This window comes from Coregonus clupeaformis, unplaced genomic scaffold (assembly GCF_020615455.1).
Source record: "Coregonus clupeaformis isolate EN_2021a unplaced genomic scaffold, ASM2061545v1 scaf0513, whole genome shotgun sequence".
NCBI classification, from domain to species: Eukaryota; Metazoa; Chordata; class Actinopteri; order Salmoniformes; family Salmonidae; genus Coregonus; species Coregonus clupeaformis.
Window position 1 is genome coordinate 107,571 of NW_025533968.1, and position 22,836 is coordinate 130,406.

General features: G+C 38.3%; 2 protein-coding genes across 2 annotated transcripts in view; both read left to right on the top strand.

Annotated features, from left to right (window-relative positions):
• LOC121563500 (ribosome-binding protein 1) overlaps positions 1-22,836 on the top strand; it is a 63,518-nt gene that overhangs the window by 5,061 nt on the left and 35,621 nt on the right. The window contains exons 4-36 of the mRNA XM_045215781.1: positions 2,431-2,595; positions 2,768-2,917; positions 3,128-3,223; positions 3,366-3,407; positions 4,258-4,278; positions 4,376-4,441; positions 4,698-4,763; positions 4,900-4,923; positions 5,021-5,086; positions 5,225-5,245; positions 5,343-5,408; positions 5,667-5,732; positions 5,990-6,055; positions 6,190-6,213; positions 6,311-6,376; positions 6,513-6,536; positions 6,634-6,699; positions 6,835-6,858; positions 6,956-7,021; positions 7,157-7,180; positions 7,278-7,343; positions 7,601-7,666; positions 7,924-7,989; positions 8,125-8,148; positions 8,569-8,634; positions 8,892-8,957; positions 9,214-9,279; positions 9,536-9,601; positions 9,858-9,923; positions 10,182-10,247; positions 10,504-10,569; positions 10,707-10,730; positions 10,830-10,895. Of these exons, the coding sequence (XP_045071716.1) occupies positions 2,431-2,595; positions 2,768-2,917; positions 3,128-3,223; positions 3,366-3,407; positions 4,258-4,278; positions 4,376-4,441; positions 4,698-4,763; positions 4,900-4,923; positions 5,021-5,086; positions 5,225-5,245; positions 5,343-5,408; positions 5,667-5,732; positions 5,990-6,055; positions 6,190-6,213; positions 6,311-6,376; positions 6,513-6,536; positions 6,634-6,699; positions 6,835-6,858; positions 6,956-7,021; positions 7,157-7,180; positions 7,278-7,343; positions 7,601-7,666; positions 7,924-7,989; positions 8,125-8,148; positions 8,569-8,634; positions 8,892-8,957; positions 9,214-9,279; positions 9,536-9,601; positions 9,858-9,923; positions 10,182-10,247; positions 10,504-10,569; positions 10,707-10,730; positions 10,830-10,895 (1,983 nt within the window). The remainder of the gene's footprint in view (positions 1-2,430; positions 2,596-2,767; positions 2,918-3,127; positions 3,224-3,365; positions 3,408-4,257; positions 4,279-4,375; positions 4,442-4,697; positions 4,764-4,899; positions 4,924-5,020; positions 5,087-5,224; positions 5,246-5,342; positions 5,409-5,666; positions 5,733-5,989; positions 6,056-6,189; positions 6,214-6,310; positions 6,377-6,512; positions 6,537-6,633; positions 6,700-6,834; positions 6,859-6,955; positions 7,022-7,156; positions 7,181-7,277; positions 7,344-7,600; positions 7,667-7,923; positions 7,990-8,124; positions 8,149-8,568; positions 8,635-8,891; positions 8,958-9,213; positions 9,280-9,535; positions 9,602-9,857; positions 9,924-10,181; positions 10,248-10,503; positions 10,570-10,706; positions 10,731-10,829; positions 10,896-22,836) is intronic.
• LOC121563502 (E3 ubiquitin-protein ligase TRIM11-like) lies at positions 17,439-21,087 on the top strand. Its single transcript, XM_045215782.1, has 10 exons — positions 17,439-17,562; positions 18,311-18,475; positions 19,245-19,379; positions 19,543-19,638; positions 19,726-19,770; positions 19,893-19,919; positions 20,065-20,085; positions 20,241-20,294; positions 20,413-20,439; positions 20,573-21,087. Exons 4-10 carry the CDS (start codon positions 19,620-19,622, stop codon positions 20,821-20,823), a joined length of 444 nt encoding a protein of 147 aa, XP_045071717.1. The 5' UTR covers positions 17,439-17,562; positions 18,311-18,475; positions 19,245-19,379; positions 19,543-19,619; the 3' UTR covers positions 20,824-21,087.

The window sequence follows — 22,836 nt, forward strand, 5'->3', positions numbered from 1 at the left end:
ACTAATACATGAGGATGCCATTCGGGTACGCCCTGGCACCTCACACGTTTTCCAAATGTGTGGAGGCGGCAATAGCACGGTTACGTCGTCAGGGGATAAGGGTTTTAGCCTACCTAGACGACTTACTGGTTCTCGCCCCTTCAGCAGAGCTGGCGATCACACACACGACACAGACAGTGATTCATCTCACGTGTCTGGGGTTCGCTGTGAATTGGGAAAAAGAGCGCGCCCTGGCCCAGTCATCAGATTGTCTATCTGGGGATACAGCTAGACACTGTAACGATGAGGGCTCGAATTTCGGATCCTCGACGGGCTGCCCTGTTGCTAGCCCTACCAAGGTTTTATCTGAATCACACGGTAAAGGCGCTTTCGGTCATGTCACTCTTGGTTCTCATGTCGTCGGCCCATTCCGTGGTTCCGCTGAGACTTATGCCAGTAAATGGAATGTTTTTTCACAGTGTTGTGTCACAGAAAATGTGGACTACGTGTGCTGTCAGGTCGAGAGCATACTCTCCTTACTACAGTTCCTATGTGATAAGCAGCGCTCACCCGCCACCATGTAGGTGCTTGCGGCGCCGATTTAGGCTTGTCATGAGGGTTTGGCAGAGACACTGTTTTCAGCCACCCTCTTGTGAAACGTTTTCTATTGGGAACGCGGCGGCTTAGGCCAATGCCTAGAGCCACGCTTCCTCAGTGGGATTTGATTTTGGTACTCGAAGCGCTCTGCGAGCCATCGTTTGAGCCATTGAATCAAATTCCCCTTAAGATGTTATCTTTGAAGATGACACTGTTGCTCGCTTTGACCACTGCTTAACGTGTCAGTGATTTGTACGCTCTTTCGACGAGACCCGAGTGCCTTGCCAGTTATTAAGCGCTCATATAGATTACAGATCGTAGAGCTGTGGGCCTTCTCTCCCTTTCACCATGTTGAGAGGAGAGAGGAATGGCTCCATCGCCTGTGCCCAGTGCGCGCCTTGCCGCGCTACGTGGAGCGCAACGCGGCAATTAGGTCATCGCCTCAGCTGTTTTGTGTGTCACGGTGCGGCTGCACTCGGTAGACCACTTTCTAAACAGCGTCTGTCTCATTGGCTTTGTAAGGCATTGAGACGGCTTATGAGGCTGCAGGGCGGCCATTGCCTCTGGGTAGAAGAGCCCAATCCACTCGTGGAGTAGCGGCTTCTATTACCTTTTTCAGAGGAACAGGTGTAGAGGATAATTGCGCAGCGGTGTCTTGATCGTCACCGTCTCCTTTTATCTATTTCTACCTGTTAGATATGTCTTCTAACTCTCTGGTTCAGTCTGTACTCAGTGTAACTGATGGAAGGACTTGAACTAAGAGAAAAAAAATGCTGGACCAGGGGGCAGGGTTCCCATTAGGTCGGCTTTTTTTCTATGAGAGAGCCATGACTCCTGACTGAGGTTATCAGTACAGTAGAGGTAATGTATTGTGACCTGCTCACCAGTGCATAACTGGGTTGGGGCGGAATGATGAGGGAAATAGTGTTTGTAACTTTGTTTACATTACTATTAGACCGGTCATATATATTGACGGAATTGTGACGTCATCTATCTGCTTGTTCAGATTAGTATGACTCATGTTCTGGAGTCTACCCACTAATCTTTGGGTTTCCATAGATTGAGTGTGGCGGATTACCGAATACACAGTGTAGAGTGACACTTTGTGTCATTCCATTAGTGGTTGGTTTTGTTTTAACAGGATATTGAGGTACCATCTATCTGCTGGTTCAGATTAGTATGGCTCATATTCTGGTTATCTGCCCACTAGACATTGGCAATGCCATTGGACTAGCTGGGGCGGATTTGTACAGAGGACACAGTATTTTGTGACACAGTGTGTCACAGTACTGTGGGACTTGGTCGCAGCCATTGCTAGGCCCGACCTTTTCAAGTGGGAAGTGTTGGGCTCGGCAGGGAGTACATTTTGGAGCGTTGCGCTCCGCCTTAAACCAATAGGAGCAGAGCTCCCTTATGGGGCGGAGCTCCACGATATAGAACGATAGTTACCGGAGTTGTAATTCCAGTTCTATGAGTGGAGCGGAGCCCCATAGGACTTCAGTCTGAAGATAAATATCTCGGGAGGCTGATTGAGGGGAAGCGTCCCCTCTTATAGGGACACCTGTACTCCTATTGGCTGCAGGTGTGTGCATAATTTTGTCTCAGGCTGTTCGCTGCCTAGGCAGCGGGGTAAACCAATAGGAGCAGAGCTCCCCTATGGGGCTCCGCTCCACTCATAGAACTGGTGTTACAACTCCGGTAACTATAGTTTCTTCTGGCCCATAGACTACTTTCAGAGTGAGGAACCATCTAACACTAAATTGTAAAATACATATTTTGTATTCTTCCAATTTATTCTGTCATTCTATCTGTGTCTTAATAGTTGTTGCTTGTCCCCCCTTATCTGTCCATCAGTGACAGGTAGTGAACCAGTTCTCTCTGTAGCTGAAGGACGAGGAGGAGGAGGTCAGGTGAACGTTACCTGTTCATCAGTGGGCTGGTCACCACAACCTAAACTCACCTGGAGAAACAAAGATGGGACAGAGATCATAAATGGACAAGAAGTACTCAACACTTCTGGTAATTACATTTTGGTACTTCCTCACACTGTCTCTGTTCTGCTGACACAAATGTTCTAGTACCTGTGTTTTGGGTAAAAAATGTGACCTGGGTTGTGGTGTACTTTCAGTTGACTACTTTGTGTAAGTCAATGTGAATATTTTGATTTCCCCTCCCCATCTTTCTGTATCAGATCCTCAGGGCTTGGTGAGTGTCAGTAGTTGGCTGCTGTATGCTCCCTCATACTCCAATTGGCTCTCCTGTACAGTCTCTTCGTCTGAGGAGGCGAAGAGAGAGGGCAGAATTCTGCCACATATATACACAGCTCCTACAGCTGTACCTGGTGAGTTAGTCTCCTACACAAACAGCCTACCCACAATCAGATCCCTCTCTCCCCATCCCACACATACATTACTTTAGAGGAGGAGAATGAACAGGTTGAAGAGGTGTCTACAGATTGCTTTTGCTAATTAATTTCACTGTGATGGTGTTCTGATGATGTCATGTCTTGAGAGCTTTAGAGGCATTTTATCCATGTTGGGTCTCTGTGCAGGAGTCTCCAAAGAAGCCTTCATTGTGACTCTGGTCCTGTTGGTCCTGTTTCTGTTCATCGGTGCTCTGTGCTCTGTCATTCTGTACAAACGAAGAGGTATCTGGTATTCAGTCATATCTTGCTCTTATAATTACATCACAAACACTAATATAACAGTAATAATGACCCTATAGAGAAATTTGTCATAAAATATTTTGTCCATAAAATATATAAACAATAATATGTTTGTATCTTTTAGGGTCCATGTGGTCTTCATCCCAAAAGTCCAGAAACAGTTCAGGTAGTGTATTTCATCTGATAAATAAACTAAGAGTGAAATTTGAGTTAAGACAACATAAACAATGATTTATTTTATTTTGACAATTGTGTCTCTATATTTCAGATCAAACTGAGTGAAAGGCTATCATAAGATGCATGCAACTAACTTATTTTCTAGAAAACATTCCATTGACACGAAGCATGATATGCACATATCTCAATAGGATTTGACTCTCCTTGTTCCACAATTTACCTTTTTACAATAACTTTTACCTACTCTGTTCAACAGAGCCCAAAAAAACAATTGAAGGTTGTTAACTATCATGATGAAATAATATTATAACTTTGATCATCATTTAGATGTCTAGTTTAGTATAAATTTAAATATGTAAGGTAATGAATTGCGGGTAATGACCTAAATGTGCTCTGCTAGGGGCAGAAATCACAGAACAGATATCAACTACTGAAGAGATAGCAGCTGGTATAGAAATTAATCTGGAAGGTATTAAGTAATAGGGAGAATACATTTCTTTACCCTCTAAAATGTGTCATGCCAAAAGTGCAATAACAGTATCTCATCTGATCTGTGTGATAAATAAACTAAGTGTGAGATGAGTTATGACAACATAAACCATGATTGATTTTATGTTGACATGATTGTGTCTATATTTCGAATCAAACTGAGCTAGCACAGGGGCCGGCAGGTAACTGTTTCATTCTGATCTCTGGGTGAAATGCTAATACATGCTAATACATTAACTTATTTTTGAGGAAACATTCCATTGACAACAAGCACATATCTCAATAGGATTTGACTGTACCAGTTCCACATTCACCTTTTTACAATAACTTTCACCTTTTCCATTCAACAGAGACAAAAAACCTAATTGAAGGTAATGTTCACTCATGATATGCTGTATATGATATAATATAACTTTGATAAGGTAGTAACCTGATTAATTTCAATATGACCTAAATGTTCTCTGTTAGGGGCAGAAAACACAGTGCCGAAACCTACCGAACAGATGGCCTCTGGAAAAGAAGTTAATCTGGCAGGTAAAGTAATAGGTTAAAAAATATATTACCCTTTTAATTGTATAATTGGATGATAATTTGAAATAATCTCAATCGGATTTGACTGTCCCAGTTCCACATTCACCTTTTAACAATAACTTTAACATTTTCCATTCAGTGAGACAAAAAACCTAGTTGAAGGTAATGTTCAATCATGATATACTGTATATGATATAATAGAACTTTGATAATATAGTAACCTAATGAATTTCAATATGACCTAAATGGTCTCCATTAGGGGCAGAAAACTCAGTGCCGAAACCTACCGAACAGATGGCCGCTGGAAAAGAAGTTAATCTGGCAGGTAAAGTAATAGGATAAAAAATATATTACCCTTTTAATTGTATAATTGGATGATAATTTGACATAATCTCAATAGGATTTGACTTTCCCAGTTCCACATTCACCTTTTAACAATATCTTTAACATTTTCCATTCAGCAGAGACAAAAAACCTAGTTGAAGTTAATGTTCACTCATGATATGCTGTATATGATATAATATAACTTTGATAATGTAGTAACCTGATGAATTTCAATATGACCTAAATGTTCTCCTTTAGGGGCAGAAAACTCAGTGCCGAAACCTACCGAACAGATGGCCGCTGGAAAAGAAGTTAATCTGGCAGGTAAAGTAATAGGATAAAAAATATATTACCCTTTTAATTGTATAATGGATGATAATTTGACATAATCTCAATAGGGTTTGACATTCCCAGTACCACATTCATCTTTAAAAAATAACTTTCACCTTTTCCATTCAACAGAGACAAAAAACCTAGTTGAAGTTAATGTTCACTCATGATATGCTGTATATGATATAATATAACTTTGATAATGTAGTAACCTGATGAATTTCAATATGACCTAAATGTTCTCCGTTAGGGGCAGAAAACACAGTGCCGAAACCTACCGAACAGATGGTCACTGGAAAAGAAGTTAATCTGGCAGGTAAAGTAATAGGATTAAAAATATATTACCCTTTTAATTGTATAATTGGATGATAATTTGACATAATCTCAATAGGGATTTGACTTTCCCAGTTCCACATTCACCTTTTAACAATAACTTTAACATTTTCCATTCAGCAGAGACAAAAAACCTAGTTGAAAGTAATGTTCAATCATGATATGCTGTATATGATATAATAGAACTTTGATAATGTAGTAACCTGATGAATTTCAATATGACCTAAATGTTCTCCATTAGGGGCAGAAAACACAGTGCCGAAACCTACCGAACAGATGGTCACTGGAAAAGAAGTTAAACTGCCAGGTAAAGTAATAGGATTAAAAATATATTACCCTTTTAATTGTATAATTGGATGATAATTTGACATAATCTCAATAGGATTTGACTTTCCCAGTTCCACATTCACCTTTTAACAATGTCTTTAACATTTTCCATTCAGCAGAGACAAAAAACCTAGTTGAAGTTAATGTTCACTCATGATATGCTGTATATGATATAATATAACTTTGATAATGTAGTAACCTGATGAATTTCAATATGACCTAAATGTTCTCCTTTAGGGGCAGAAAACTCAGTGCCGAAACCTACCGAACAGATGGCCGCTGGAAAAGAAGTTAATCTGGCAGGTAAAGTAATAGGATAAAAATATATTACCCTTTTAATTGTATAATGGATGATAATTTGACATAATCTCAATAGGATTTGACTTTCCCAGTTCCACATTCACCTTTTAACAATATCTTTAACATTTTCCATTCAGCAGAGACAACAAACCTAGTTGAAGTTAATGTTCACTCATGGTATGGTGTATATGATATAATATAACTTTGATAATGTAGTAACCTGATGAATTTCAATATGACCTAAATGTTCTCCGTTAGGGGCAGAAAACACAGTGCCGAAACCTACCGAACAGATGGTCACTGGAAAAGAAGTTAATCTGGCAGGTAAAGTAATAGGATAAAAAATATATTACCCTTTTAATTGTATAATTGGATGATAATTTGACATAATCTCAATAGGATTTGACTTTCCCAGTTCCACATTCACCTTTTAACAATATCTTTAACATTTTCCATTCAGCAGAGACAACAAACCTAGTTGAAGTTAATGTTCACTCATGATATGCTGTATATGATATAATATAACTTTGATAATGTAGTAACCTGATGAATTTCAATATGACCTAAATGTTCTCCGTTAGGGGCAGAAAACACAGTGCCGAAACCTACCGAACAGATGGTCACTGGAAAAGAAGTTAATCTGGCAGGTAAAGTAATAGGATAAAAAATATATTACCCTTTTAATTGTATAATTGGATGATAATTTGACATAATCTCAATAGGATTTGACTTTCCCAGTTCCACATTCATCTTTAACAATGTCTTTAACATTTTCCATTCAGCAGAGACAAAAAACCTAGTTGAAGTTAATGTTCACTCATGATATGCTGTATATGATATAATATAACTTTGATAATGTAGTAACCTGATGAATTTCAATATGACCTAAATGTTCTCCTTTAGGGGCAGAAAACTCAGTGCCGAAACCTACCGAACAGATGGCCGCTGGAAAAGAAGTTAATCTGGCAGGTAAAGTAATAGGATAAAAAATATATTACCCTTTTAATTGTATAATGGATGATAATTTGACATAATCTCAATAGGATTTGACTTTCCCAGTTCCACATTCACCTTTTAACAATATCTTTAACCTTTTCCATTCAGCAGAGACAACAAACCTAGTTGAAGTTAATGTTCACTCATGGTATGGTGTATATGATATAATATAACTTTGATAATGTAGTAACCTGATGAATTTCAATATGACCTAAATGTTCTCCGTTAGGGGCAGAAAACACAGTGCCGAAACCTACCGAACAGATGGTCACTGGAAAAGAAGTTAATCTGGCAGGTAAAGTAATAGGATTAAAAATATATTACCCTTTTAATTGTATAATTGGATGATAATTTGACATAATCTCAATAGGATTTGTCTTTCCCAGTTCCACATTCACCTTTTAACAATATCTTTAACATTTTCCATTCAGCAGAGACAACAAACCTAGTTGAAGTTAATGTTCACTCATGATATGGTGTATATGATATAATATAACTTTGGTAATGTAGTAACCTGATGAATTTCAATATGACCTAAATGTTCTCCATTAGGGGCAGAAAACACAGTGCCGAAACCTACCGAACAGATGGTCACTGGAAAAGAAGTTAATCTGCCAGGTAAAGTAATAGGATTAAAAATATATTACCCTTTTAATTGTATAATTGGATGATAATTTGACATAATCTCAATAGGATTTGACTTTCCCAGTTCCACATTCACCTTTTAACAATGTCTTTAACATTTTCCATTCAGCAGAGACAAAAAACCTAGTTGAAGTTAATGTTCACTCATGATATGCTGTATATGATATAATATAACTTTGATAATGTAGTAACCTGATGAATTTCAACATGACCTAAATGTTCTCCTTTAGGGGCAGAAAACTCAGTGCCGAAACCTACCGAACAGATGGCCGCTGGAAAAGAAGTTAATCTGGCAGGTAAAGTAATAGGATAAAAAATATATTACCCTTTTAATTGTATAATGGATGATAATTTGACATAATCTCAATAGGGTTTGACATTCCCAGTTCCACATTCACCTTTTAACAATAACTTTCACCTTTTCCATTCAACAGAGACAAAAAACCTAGTTGAAGGTAATGTTCACTCATGATATGCTGTATATGATATAATATAACTTTGATAATGTAGTAACCTGATGAATTTCAATATGACCTAAATGTTCTCCGTTAGGGGCAGAAAACTCAGTGCCGAAACCTACTGAACCGATGGCCGCTGGAAAATAAGTTAATCTGGCAGGTAAAGTAATAGGATTAAAAATATATTACCCTTTTAATTGTATAATTGGATGATAATTTGACATAATCTCAATAGGATTTGACTTTCCCATTTCCACATTCACCTTTTAACAATATCTTTAACATTTTCCATTCAGCAGAGACAACAAACATAGTTGAAGTTAATGTTCACTCATGATATGGTGTATATGATATAATATAACTTTGATAATGTAGTAACCTGATGAATTTCAATATGACCTAAATGTTCTCCGTTAGGGGCAGAAAACACAGTGCCGAAACCTACCGAACAGATGGTCGCTGGAAAAGAAGTTAATCTGGCAGGTAAAGTAATAGGATTAAAAATATATTACCCTTTTAATTGTATAATTGGATGATAATTTGACATAATCTCAATAGGATTTGACTTTCCCAGTTCCACATTCACCTTTTAACAATATCTTTAACATTTTCCATTCAGCAGAGACAAAAAACGTAGTTGAAGTTAATGTTCACTCATGATATGCTGTATATGATATAATATAACTTTGATAATGTAGTAACCTGATGAATTTCAATATAACCTAAATGTTCTCCTTTAGGGGCAGAAAACTCAGTGCCGAAACCTACCGAACAGATGGCCGCTGGAAAAGAAGTTAATCTGGCAGGTAAAGTAATAGGATGAAAAATATATTACCCTTTTAATTGTATAATGGATGATAATTTGAAATAATCTCAATAGGATTTGACTGTACCAATTCCGCATTCACCTTTTAACAATAACTTGTAACATTTTCCATTCAGCAGAGACAAAAACCTAGTTGAAGTTAATTTTCACTCATGATATGCTGTATATGATATAATATAACTTTGATAATGTAGTAACCTAATGAATTTCAATATTACCTAAATGTTCTCCGTTAGGGGCAGAAAACACAGTGCCGAAACCTACCGAAAAGATGGCCGCTGGAAAAGAAGTTAATCTGGCAGGTAAAGTAATAGGATAAAAAATATATTACCCTTTTAATTGTATAATGGATGATAATTTGACATAATCTCAATAGGATTTGACTGTCCCAGTTCCACATTCACCTTTTAACAATAACTTTAACATTTTCCATTCAGCAGAGACAAAAAACCTAGTTGAAGTTAATGTTCACTCATGATATGCTGTATATGATATAATATAACTTTGATAATGTAGTAACCTGATGAATTTCAATATGACCTAAATGTTCTCCATTAGGGGCAGAAAACTCAGTGCCGAAACCTACTGAACCGATGGCCGCTGGAAAAGAAGTTAATCTGGCAGGTAAAGTAATAGGATAAAAAATATATTACCCTTTTAATTGTATAATGGATGATAATTTGACATAATCTCAATAGGGTTTGACATTCCCAGTTCCACATTCATCTTTAAAAAATAACTTTCACCTTTTCCATTCAACAGAGTCAAAAAACCTAATTGAAAGTAATGTTCACTCATGATATACTGTAAATGATATAATATAACTTTGATAATGTAGTAACCTAATGAATTTAAATATGACCTAAATGGTGTCCGTTAGGGGCAGAAAACTCAGTGCCGAAACCTACCGAACAGGTGGCCGCTGGAAAAGAAGTTAATCTGGCAGGTAAAGTAATAGGATAAAAAATATATTACCCTTTTAATTGTATAGTTGGATGATCATTTGAAATAATCTCAATCAAATTTGACTGTCCCAATTCCGCATTCAGCTTTTAACAATAACTTGTAACATTTTCCATTCTGCAGAGACAAAAAACCTAGTTGAAGTTAATGTTCACTCATGATATGGTGTATATGATATAATATAACTTTGATAATGTAGTAACCTGATGAATTTCAATATGACCTAAATGTTCTCCGTTAGGGGCAGAAAACTCAGTGCCGAAACCTACCGAACAAATGGCCGCTGGAAAAGAAGTTAATCTGGCAGGTAAAGAAATAGGATAAAAAATATATTACCCTTTTAATTGTTTAATGGATGATAATTTGACATCATCTCAATAGGGTTTGACATTCCCAGTTCCACATTCACCTTTTTACAATAACTTTCACCTTTTCCATTCAACAGAGTCAAAAAACCTAATTGAAAGTAATGTTCACTCATGATATACTGTAAATGATATAATATAACTTTGATAATGTAGTAACCTAATGAATTTCAATATGACTTAAATGGTGTCCGTTAGTGGCAGAAAACTCAGTGCCGAATCCTACCGAACAGATGGCCGCTGGAAAAGAAGTTAATCTGGCAGGTAAAGTAATAGGATAAAAAATATATTACCCTTTTAATTGTATAGTTGGATGATCATTTGAAATAATCTCAATCAGATTTGACTGTCCCAATTCCGCATTCACCTTTTAACAATAACTTGTAACATTTTCCATTCTGCAGAGACAAAAAACCTAGTTGAAGTTAATGTTCACTCATGATATGCTGTTTATGATATGATATATAACTTTGATAATGTAGTAACCTAATGAATTTCAACATTACCTAAATGTTCTCCGTTAGGGGCAGAAAACACAGTGCCGAAACCTACCGAAAAGATGGACGCTGGAAAAGAAGTTAATCTGGCAGGTAAAGTAATAGGATAAAAAATATATTACCCTTTTAATTGTATAATGGATGATAATTTGAAATAATCTCAATCGGGTTTGACATTCCCAGTTCCACATAACTTTACCAGAAAAAAATTGAAGGTAATGTTCACATCATGATATACAGTATATGGTAATATAATATAACTTTGATAATGTAGTAACCTAATGAAATGATGCAATATGACCAAAATGGTGTCCGTTAGGGGCAGAAAACTCAGTGAACGAAACCTACCGAAACAGATAGCCGCTGGTAAAGAAGTTAATCTGGAAGGTAAATTATATAGGTGAAAAATATGTTAACCTTCTGAATTGTATAATTTACAGTGAATGCATTGTTCATAAAACTAATTCTGCTGACGTGTTGGAGTGCATTTAACCATTTATAATTTATACATTTATACAACTTTTGGAGCAATTGAAATACAAGACACTCACAATTTACTTTTTTCAATGCAGATTGGCACCAGGTGAAAGGATTCAAAGGTAAAACAAAATCACAATAGAACAGGAAAATTGTATGTTCATTAAATTAATACAATATACAGTTAACAGCCAAAATTAAGGAAACAAACAAAGTGTCTTAATAGGGCATTTGGCCACCAAGAGCTGCCAGGACAGCATTGGCATAGATTCTACAAGTGTCTGGAGCTCTTTGGTTGATGGTGGTGGAAAATGCTGTCTAAGGCGCCGCTCCAGAATCACCCATACGTGTTAAATTGAGTTGAGATCTGGTGACTGAGATGTCCATGGCATATAATTTACATTGTTTTCATGATCATCAAACCATTGTGACCACTCGTACCCTATGGGGGCATTATCATTCTGTAAGAGAACACTCCCATCAGAATAGAAATGATTGATCATAGGTTGAAGGTGATCACTCAGAATGGCTGTGTATTTATTGGCGTTTACCTTGCCATCTAAGGGGTTGAGTGGACCTAAACCATGCTAGGAAAAGCACCCCACACCATAACCGAGCCGCCAGAAACTTCATTTACTCGAGTGTTTCCTTTATTTTGGCAGTTACCTGTAGGTCCACATGATCTGAAATCCTTACCAATCCATCCCAACTTATTGTGTAAATGAAATAAATCTTGTCTTTCCAGTTCCATCAGAGAACATCATTCTGGATATAAAGACTTTGCACCCTGCTATTAGAGTCAATAAAGAAGGAAAGCGGGCTATTACGTAAAAGAAAAAGATACAGAAAACCCCTCTATGAGAATGCATCTCCATGTATTTTGTGTAGAGAGTTTCAGCTCAGGACAACACTATTGGGAAGTGAAGGTAAAGGAACAAAAAGACAAACTGTCATGGTATGTTGGTGTGGCCAGAGAAAATGTTAAGAGAAGATCTAATGTTCCTTTAACTCCACATAATGGATTTTTGGATTCTTTCTTATGATAAAGAAAAAGGGGTTGCCATGTCAATACTGACCCTCAAACACCGATAACTGTGGCAGAGATCACTAGAGTGGGAGTGTTTCTAGACTGTGACAGACACACTCTGTCTTTTATAATGTTGATAGAGAGTCACTTCTCTACACATTTACTGATGTGAAGACATCAAACTACTTTCCTGTGTTCAGCCCAGGACAACGTGACAGAACCCCATTGAGAATATTGGAATGACTACCAAAACCCTTAAGCTGTACTGCGTTGGCCGGGTTAAGCATCCACTGTAGTTGCTGGAACCGTGCTGGAAAGGACAATATCAGAGCCAGCACAGTATAGGTTGGGTTAGCACTATAGTGTGAAATGGGTCCGAGATGCAGGTGAAATTCATGTCAAATGAGACATGCGTTATACACATTTTGTGTTATTCAGTGATGCCCAGTTGTAAATGTGTGTGTCTTTTTCCCGAAAAGTTTTCAGACGCCACAAGAAAAAGAGAGCAATATTAATGCCGTCTTTTTGTTGGCAGTAACCCGCCATGGTTCATTGAACAAACCCTTTGGGAAAATGAAAGGAGTTTTTGTAGGGTTTTTGGATAAATATAGAAAATAAGGTCTGTGGTAAACGCAGGCTTAGGAGATCATCTTTATCAGCTAACGTCACTTTTTATGTAATCAGAAAAAGCACATAAAGGCTTAATTCATAACGTTCATATTAACTGACTGATATTATCTCAGATCAAAATCTCCTAAGCCTGTGTTAACCTCAGATGCTATTTTCTGCGTTTATCCCAAAACCCAATTATTTTCCCAAAAGAATGGCTGAACGAACCAGAACTAACTTTAGGACTACAAGCTGGCGCGTTCTATAAAATCAACCACAAATCTTGAACTTTTTTTTCTACCTGTAGCTAGATTATGAATGTATACTGTGAAGCTACTGTAGTACAAATTAGCAATATCCTTTGCATTCTTGAATTCTGTTAAAATGTTGTCCCAATTCATAAATTACTGTAATCTGTTGATAAGGTTTCACTGGTGTTGTTGAATGTTTCAATATACTGAACAAAAATCTAAACGCAACATGCAACAATTTCAAAGATTTTACTGAGTTACAGTTCATATGAGGAAATCAGTCAATTGAAATACATTTATTAGGCCCTAATCTAGGTATTTTACATGACAGGGAATACAGATATGCATATGTTGGTCACAGATACCTTAAAGAAAAGGTAGGGGCGTGGATCAGAAAACCAGTCAGTATCTGGTGTGACCACCATTTGCCTTATGCAGCGCGACACATCTCCTTCGCATAGAGTTGATCAGGCTGTTGTTTGTGGCCTGTGGAATGTTGTCCCACTCCTCTTCAATGGCACAATGGCAGTGCGAAGTTGCTGGATATTGGTGGGAACTGGAACGCTGTTGTACAAATCAATCCAGAGCATCCCAAACATGCTCAATGGGTGACATGTCTGAGTATGTAGGCCATGGAAGAACTGGGAGAAGATCCTGAGGCGCATTGTCGTGCCATTCATCCGCCGCCATCACCTCATGTTTCAGCATGATAATGCACGGCCCCACGTCGCTAGGATCTGTACACAATTCCTGGAAGCTGAAAATGTCCCAGTTCTTCCATGTCGCTTTGGATAAAAGTGTCTACTAAATGACATATATACAGTGCATTTGAAAAGTAATCCGTCCCCTTGACTTTTTCCACATTTTGTTACGTTACAGCCTTATTCTAAAATGGCTTAAATAGTTTTCCCCCCTCATCAATCTACACACAATACCCCATAAGGACAAAGCAAAAACAGGTTTTTTGAATTTTTTGCAAATGTATAATAAAAGAACCAGGAAAAATCACATTTACATAAGTATTCAGACCCTTTACTCAGTACTTTGTTGAAGCACCTTTGGTAGCGATTACAGCATCGAGTCTTCTTGGGTATGACTCTACAAGCTTGGCACATCTGTATTTTGGGAGTTTCTCCCATTCTTCTCTACAGATCCTCTGAAGCGCTGTCAGGTTGGATGGGGAGCGTCGCTGCACAACTATTTTCAGGTCTCTCCAGAGATGTTAGATCGGGTTCAGGTCCGGGCTGTGGCTGGTCCACTCAAGGACATTCAGAGACTTGTCCCGAAGCCACTCCCTCGCCCCAGTCTGAGGTCCTGAGCGCTCCGGAGCAGGATTTCATCAAGGATCTCTCTGTACTTTGCTCCGTTCATCTTTCCCTCAATCCTGACCAGTCTCCCAGTCCCATGATGCTGCCACAACCATGCTTCACCGTAGGGATGGTGCCAGGTTGCCTCCAGACGTGAAACTTGGCATTCAGGCCAAATAGTTCAATCTTGGTTTCATCAGACCAGAGAATCTTGTTTCTCATGGCCTGAGAGTCCTTCAGGTGCCTTTTGGCAAACTCCAAGCAGGCTGTCATGTGCCTTTTACTGAGGCTTCCATCTGGCCACTCTACCATAAAGGCCTGATTGGTGGAGTGCTGCAGAGATGGTTGTCCTTCTGGAACCATTGGGTTCTTGGTCACCTCCCTGACCAAGGCCCTTCTCCCCCGATTGCTCAGTTTGGCCGGTCGGCCAGCTCTAGGAAGAGTCTTGGTAGTTCCAAACTTCTTCCATTTAGGAATGATGCAGGCCACTGTGTTCTTGGGGACCTTCAATGCTACAGAAATGTTTTGGTACCCTTCCCCAGATCTCTGCCTCAACACAATCCTGTCTCGGAGCGCTATGGATAATTCCTTCGACCTCATGGCTTGGTTTTTGCTCTGACATTCACTGTCAACTGTGGGACCTTATATAGACAGGTGTGTGCCTTTCCAAATCATGTCCAATCAATTGAATTTACCACAGGTGGACTCCAATCAAGTTGTAGAAACATCTCAAGGATGATCAATGGAAACAGGATACACCTGAGCTCATTTTCGAGTCTCATAGCAACGCGTCTGAATACTGAATACTGTAAATAAGTTATTTCTGTTTTCCATTTTTAATACATTTGCAAACATTTCTAAAAACCTGTTTTTGCTTTGTCATTATGGGGTATTGTGTGTAAATTGCTGAGGATTTGTATTTATTTAATTGATTTTAGAATAAGTCTGAAACGTAACAAAATGTGGAAAAAGTCAAGGGGTTTGAATACTTTCCGAAGGCACTGTAGCTAACTATACAAATACGAAATGTAGCTAGATATCAGGCTCAACTAAATAAAAATCCCCCTTGATACAGCCCGGTCTCAGTCATGTCATCAGATTTGTAAATGAAAGAGGAATATAATAACACGAATCGAAAGGAGTTTCCCATCTCTCCATTTAGAGTATTTCTGGTGCAGCACAGGAATGCCCTTACCCAGATGGTGTGACAAAGGCATTTCCTAACTGACCTGCTAGCTTTCTTTTTTTTTTTTTTTTTTGGGGGGGGGAATGGATCAGCTTAATATTGCAGATAGATTGTATCTTCTATCAATGTAATTGTCTGCATCTCTTCCAATCCCCAATGTTTTTTTTAAAAATATATATATACTCCCCTTTATTACTTTTCAACCCCACCATCCTTTCCCTACTTGGAGTAAATTAGTGAACAACAATGCCCAGGCCTCTACTTCCAGTCTATACTTACTATCTACACCTTATGGACAGAGTTAATTTTACAATAATTCTATTATATATTTTTTTATTTTTTTATTTTTTTGCTCCTGAACTTCTTCTACTCTCAACCTCTCCGATCATTTTCATGATGTCCATCCGGTTTGCTTCTATATGCCATATCTTTCTAACTGTGCTCTTTCCCAAAAGCTCCCAACATACAACCCATATACTTATTATGGACACAGTATGCTTACATTATTAGCTATCTTTGTTGTTATTTGTTATTAGTCCCATCCTTCAACTCTATTCAATACCTCCCATCTATCTCTTAACACCATCCATATAGGATTTCTATTTGCCATATATATTTCAACTGTACTGTGATGTTTTACAAAAGTTCTGAACCTTTCTATTCTCATTGCTTCTACAGATTGTGAATTTAAAATAAGCATTTTTGCTAAAAGTATTATTATATTATTGATTGATTGACTATGACTTTTCAGATCACCCAGTAATGCTATCTGCAAGGTTAGTTCCAGGTAAATATTGCAATCCTTTAGCCATTCCTGGACCTGTGTCCAAAAACAAGCTACAAATGGACAGAACCAAAACAAATGATTTAATGATTCTGTCTCTTCACAGCAAAATCTGCAGAGCTGGGAAGATTGTTTCCCCCATATAAATAACATTCTATTGGTAGCAAGAATTTTATATAATAATTTAAATTGAAAGATTCTAATTTTTTGAATCCGGTGTCGCTTTTGCGTGTCAGTTCATAAACACTTTTTTCATAGCTTTCTTTGTTACTTTTAAGGTTGGAACTAACTTGCAGTACCTCCAGTAGGTAGAGAGGCAACCATTTGTTGACCAGCTCAGGGACAAGCTACACTATTCGCAGCCCTCATCAATAATGAAACTGCTGAACATACAATATAAAATGATAGGTGTTGGGCGTAGTGTTATAGTGCACCATGGAGAATGTGAAAGTAAAGAGAACACCTTAAAGGCAGGGAGTGGACAGACAGGAGAGGGATAACTTGTTTTTATCTCTTCTATTACCATTTTGGGCTCCAAAGCAGAACTTTAATACACTGTGATGTGTCAGATGGTCATAAGCCAGAGTCCAATTACCCACAGAAGGTTTTGATGTTACGACAGCTGGAAAAGCAAAGGAGAGGGACCATGCACAAATAAACTTCACTCTATGATTAACAACTGCCCTCTTCAAAGAATGGGATTCTCACTTTTTACATCTTCTCTCTCCTCCTCCTGTGTCTATGTTTTTTTTTACTTTTTAGAAATTTTAGCAGACACTCTTATCCAGAGCGACTTACAGTTAGTGAGTGCATACATTATTTCAGGTCTCTCCAACTGAGCTACATCCCTGCCGGCCATTCCCTCCCCTACCCTGGACAACGTTTGGACGATTGTGCGCTGCCCCATGGGTTTCCCAGTCGCGGCCAGCTACGACAGAGCCTGGATTCAAACCAGGATCTCTAGTGGCACAGCTAGCACTGTGATGCAGTGCTTTAGACCACTGCGCCACTCGGGAGACGTAGGCGTAGTGTTATAGTGCACCATAGAGAATGTGAAATGCATATTTTTCTGGATTGTCTCCTTATTACAGATGGGGTGTTGATCAAGTTATAGAGCAGGTAATTTATGTTTTATTTATTCACAAAATAAGCATTTTACTGTTTGTTATATATGGAGGGTATCAAACAAGCAGGATCAGTCAAGACAAGGTCTAGTTCTCTACAATTGGTCCCCCTTCATGATCAGCAGAAACTGTGGGCAGCTAACTTGTGAATCAGTAACCCTTGGTGGTGAAAGTGAAGGCACAGATAATGTCATACAAGTGGACAGGCTGTAGAGGCAAAACCTTAGTATTATGCTTACTGGTCTATTCTCTCATTTACAAAGTGGAACTCAAAGTATCATTCAAATACAATGTGATATTCAGATGGCCATGAATCTACCGGATTACAAGAAAATCACAGGTGTTTTGGTTTCACAATAGCAGGAAATCAAGGGAGAGGAACCATGCACTCGGGTACAAATTGGGGCAGGGTGTCTCTAACTGGGGGGGTGGAGAGGAGGAACGTGTCCCTGAGACTAGAGAGGGTCACTCTGGAAGACATTGTTATGAAAAGGCCAAAGTGTCCCTCACTGATTGGTAAGGAGCAGAGGACTATGTTTCTTCAATTGATGAACCTGTAAACAAACATAACATGTGATGTAAACTTGTTTAGGGAGAGATACTGTGCTTTTGGGTTGAATCTAGTTCGAATCTAACTAGTATTACTCATTTTGTTGAATTTATGAACAATTCTTGAAAATAGAACAAACTTTTCTAACAGTGCTATCTATTTTTTGGGGTTGAACTCTCTATATTTCCAATAGTACTAGGTGGTATCCCAGTTGTCTCTATTGCTGAAGCAAGAGGAAGTGGAGGTCAGGTGAACGTTACCTGTTCATCAGTGGGCTGGTCACCACAACCTACAGTCACCTGGAGAAACAAAGAGGGGAAAGAGATCAGAAATGGACAAGCAGTTCTCTACACATCTGGTAAAAACATTACTTGCAATGATAACATACAAATGTATGTAAAATGTTCATTGTGATGATGGGTTCTAACTTCTAAACTTGAAATATGAAATATCCTTATTCATGTTACTGAGGGAGAGAGGGGAATGCAGAACGTTTACATTCTGTCAGAACATGTTATTGCTAGACATCAGGTATCCTATGGAAAGGAGAAGGGCCACAGTCTGGTTTCAGTTGTTGGGTTGTAATTTGAAATACTTGCTACACCAGAAGTTAATGGTTATATGTAGGAGGAATGTGTATGGTGGGGTCAATGGAGGTTGGATATGAGCCAGGGGCTTGGAATGTTACTAAGTAAGGGAAAAGGCAATCACATGGTTGCGGTCACTGATAAGGGTGGATAGCTGTGGATTAGTGAGGAATGGGGGCCGAGGTCAGGTCACATGAAAGGAGAAGGAACAGTTTATTAGCCATATCACTTAACTTCCTGTGTAGCAACAGAGATGTATTGGCTGTCCAGATGTGTAAGGAGGATACTCAGCATAGGAGGAAGGTTTAAATACCAGTGATTGTGTAAATATGTCTTTGTCTGATGCAGCTGTGTGACCCTGTGGGTGAATAAACTTGGTTTGAGCTGTACTAGTCATCAGTGAGTTTCACTCTGTTTATTTAGAACCTAACAGTGAAAATCAAAACCATCCTCTCTCTCTCTTTCTATCTGTCTCTGTCTCTCTCTCTCTCTTTCTCTGTCTATCTCTCTCTTTCTTTCTGTCTCTCTTTGCTGAATCAGATTCTCAGGGCTTGGTGAGTTTAAGTAGTTGGGTGCTGTATTCTCTCTCAGACTCAGATTGGCTCTCCTGTACAGTCTCTCTGTCTGAGGAGAAGAAGAGCGAGAGCAGAATCCTGCAACAGATATGCCAGCCTGGTGAGTGAGTGTCCTACAAACAGCATCACCCATTCAGATCCCACTTACTTCCCATCCCACATACTCTGCTGTAAGAGGAATGTGAACATGCTGAAGATGTGTCTCTATCTTTCTATCTTATGAGTGCTTGGGTGAATTTGTGAATTTGATTTTCTGTGTGCAGGACCCTGGAGAGAAGCATTTATTGCATATTTGGTCCTGTCTCTGCTCCTCCTCTCGGCTCTTGCATCTGTGGTCATCATGCTGGGCAAACAAAGAAGTATATACTGTAACTTGTTACTATCACTATTTATTACTAACCTTTTATCTAAGAAAGCATTTCAACAATCATTATTTTTTATTTTAGATTCCCTGGCACGGTTGTCATCACAAAAAAGCAAAGGCAGTCCAGGTAATGTACATTGTTATATGATCTGTGTGACATTCAATAAATAGAAATATGATGTGTATCTAATGAGATATCAGATATGTTGTATCATAAAATATGATGCGTGGTCTTTCTCTGCATTTCAGCAGAAACTGAGCTTGAGCAGAGGCCAGGTAACGTTTTCATTCTCAATCCATCTTATTTGGGTGATATAACAGATACTGTACATTTGACTAAGTCAAATGTTTGTGCAAATACACACATATCGCAAGTAAATATCACACTTTTACACTGCCTTCCACCTTCCCCATTCAACAGAGACAAGACACCTTATTGAAGGTAATCAATGAATAGTCATGATTATGATGTATAACATTCCTAAGTTTGATAACCATGCTTCATATCCAAAAGTCTGTCTTGAGTCACTAATATTTGTATACATTTCCATAAAATTATTTTATGGTATTTTATGTTTATGGTATTTGTGCTCATAGAGGCAGGACACATTCATGAGAAACAAGCTGTTGAAGAAGGAATTAATCTAAAAGGTAAAGTTAATAACCTAAAGTTTAGTAAATTTAAGTTGAGTCTAATATTCATAGTAATGTGAATCTAAATTATATAATCTCAGTGTTTTCCATTGACTTCATATTTGCTTTTCTGCAGATTGGCTCCAGGTGAAAGGATTCAAAAGTAGGATATTCTTTGTGGACAAAATTACTAGATGTTTATTATATGATAACTATTATTGTATGGGCCTAAATTGTAAGACTTATCCATGTCAATATTGTGTCTGAATTAATGAAATCATATTCTCTTCCCTCAGAGAACGTCACTATGGATGCCCAGACTGCTCACCTTGCTTTTAATGCGAATGATGAAGGAAAAAAGGCTCAGTACAGCACAGGAGAAGCTAACAATTCCTCAAACAAGCATCCCCATGTGTTGGGTAAAGAGCGTTTAATCTCTGGACAGCACTACTGGGAAGTGAAGATGGGTGATAATTGTACAGAAAAGCTGTCATGGTATATCGGTGTGGCCAGAGAAAATGCTCAGAGAAAACCACCATTCCTTTAAATCCTCAGTATGGTTTCTGGATTTTATTTTATGAAAAAGGAAAAGGTTTCCATATAAAAACAACTAACCCGCCAAAACAAATAACTGTGGCAGAATATCTTTCTATAGTAGGAGTGTTTCTAGACAGTGACAGACAAACTTTGTCTTTTTATAATGTTGAGACAAAGTCACATCTCTACACGTTTAGTGATGTGGTATCAAACTGCTTTCTCCCTGTGTTCAGCCCTGGAAAAAGTGATAAACGTGTTATGATAATATGTTGAATAAATACTAAGACATGAAGGTTAAAACACGACAAAGGAGGCATACTGTAGACAATGTATTTTAAATTAGGCCAACACTACACCTACGGTATGTTTAATATGAGGCAGCTGTAGGAACACATGGCTAGGGTATCATTTAGACTGAAATGTTATTCAGGGATGCTCAGTTCAACACACACACACACACACACACACATACATACAGTGACTTCGGAAAGTATTCAGACCCCTTGACTTTTTCCACATTTTGTTACTTTACAGCCTTATTCTAAAATGGATTTAAAAAAAATAAAAAATCCTCAGCAATCTACACACAATACCCCATAATGACAAAGCAAAAACAGGTTTTTAGAAATGTTTGCAAATGTATTAAAAACTAAAAACGGAAATACCTTATTTACATAAGTAATCAGACCACTTGCTATGAGATTCGAAATTGAGCTCAGCTGTATCCTGTTTCCATTGATCATCCTTGAGATGTTTCTACAACTTGATTGGAGTCCACCTGTGGTAAATTCAATTGATTGGACATTCATTTCATTTCATTTACGTCATTTAGCAGACGCTCTTATCCAGAGCGACTTACAGTTAGTGGACATGATTTAGAAAAGGCACACACCTGTTTATATAAGGTCCCACAGTTGACAGTGCATGTCAGAGCATAAACAAAGCAATAAGGTCGAAGGAATTGTATGTAGAGCGCAGAGTCAGGATTGTGTTGAGGCACAGATCAGGGGAAGGGTACTACAACATTTCTGCAGCATTAAAGGTCCCCAAGAACACAGTGGCCTCCATCATTCTTAAATGGAAGAAGTTTGGAACCACCTAGACTCTTCCTAGAGCTGGTCCCCCCGTTAAAACCGAGCAATCGGGGGAGAAGGGCCTTGGTCAGGGAGGTGACCAAGAACCCAATGGTCACTCTGACAGAGCTCTAGAGTTCCTCTGTGGAGATTGGAGAACCTTCCAGAAGGACAACCATCTCTGCAGCACTTCACCAATCAGGCCTTTATGGCAGAGTGGCCAGATGGAAGCCACTCCTCATTAAATGGCACATGACAGCACGCTTGGAGTTTGCCAAAAGGCACCTAAAGACTCTCAGACCATGAGAAACAAGATTCTCTGGTCTGATGAAACCAAGATTTAGCTCTTAGGCCTAAATGGGGTATCATTTTGACTTAAATGTTATTCAGGGATGCTCAGTTCAACACACACACACACACACACACACACACACACACACACACACACACACACACACACACACACACACACACACACACACATACACTACAAGTCAAACGTTTGGACACACCTACTCATTCAAGGGTTTTTCTTTATTTGCACTAATTTTTACATTGTACAATAATAGTGAAGGCATCAACACTATGAAATAACACATATGGAATCATGTAGTATCCAAAAAAGTGTTAAACAAATCAAAATATATTTTATATTTGAGATTCTTCAAATAGGCACCCTTTGCCTTGATGATAGCTTTGCACACTCTTGGCATTCTCTCAACCAACTTCATGAGATTGTCACCTGGAATGCATATAAATTAAAAGGTTTGCCTTGTTAAAAGTTAATTTGTGGAAATTCTTTCCTTCTTTATGCCAATCAGTTGTGTTGTGACAAGGTAGTGGGGGTATACAGAAGATAGCCCTATTTGGTAAAATACCAAGTCAATATTATGGCAAGAACAGCTCAAATGAGCAAAGAGAAACAACAGTCGATCATTACTTGAAGACAT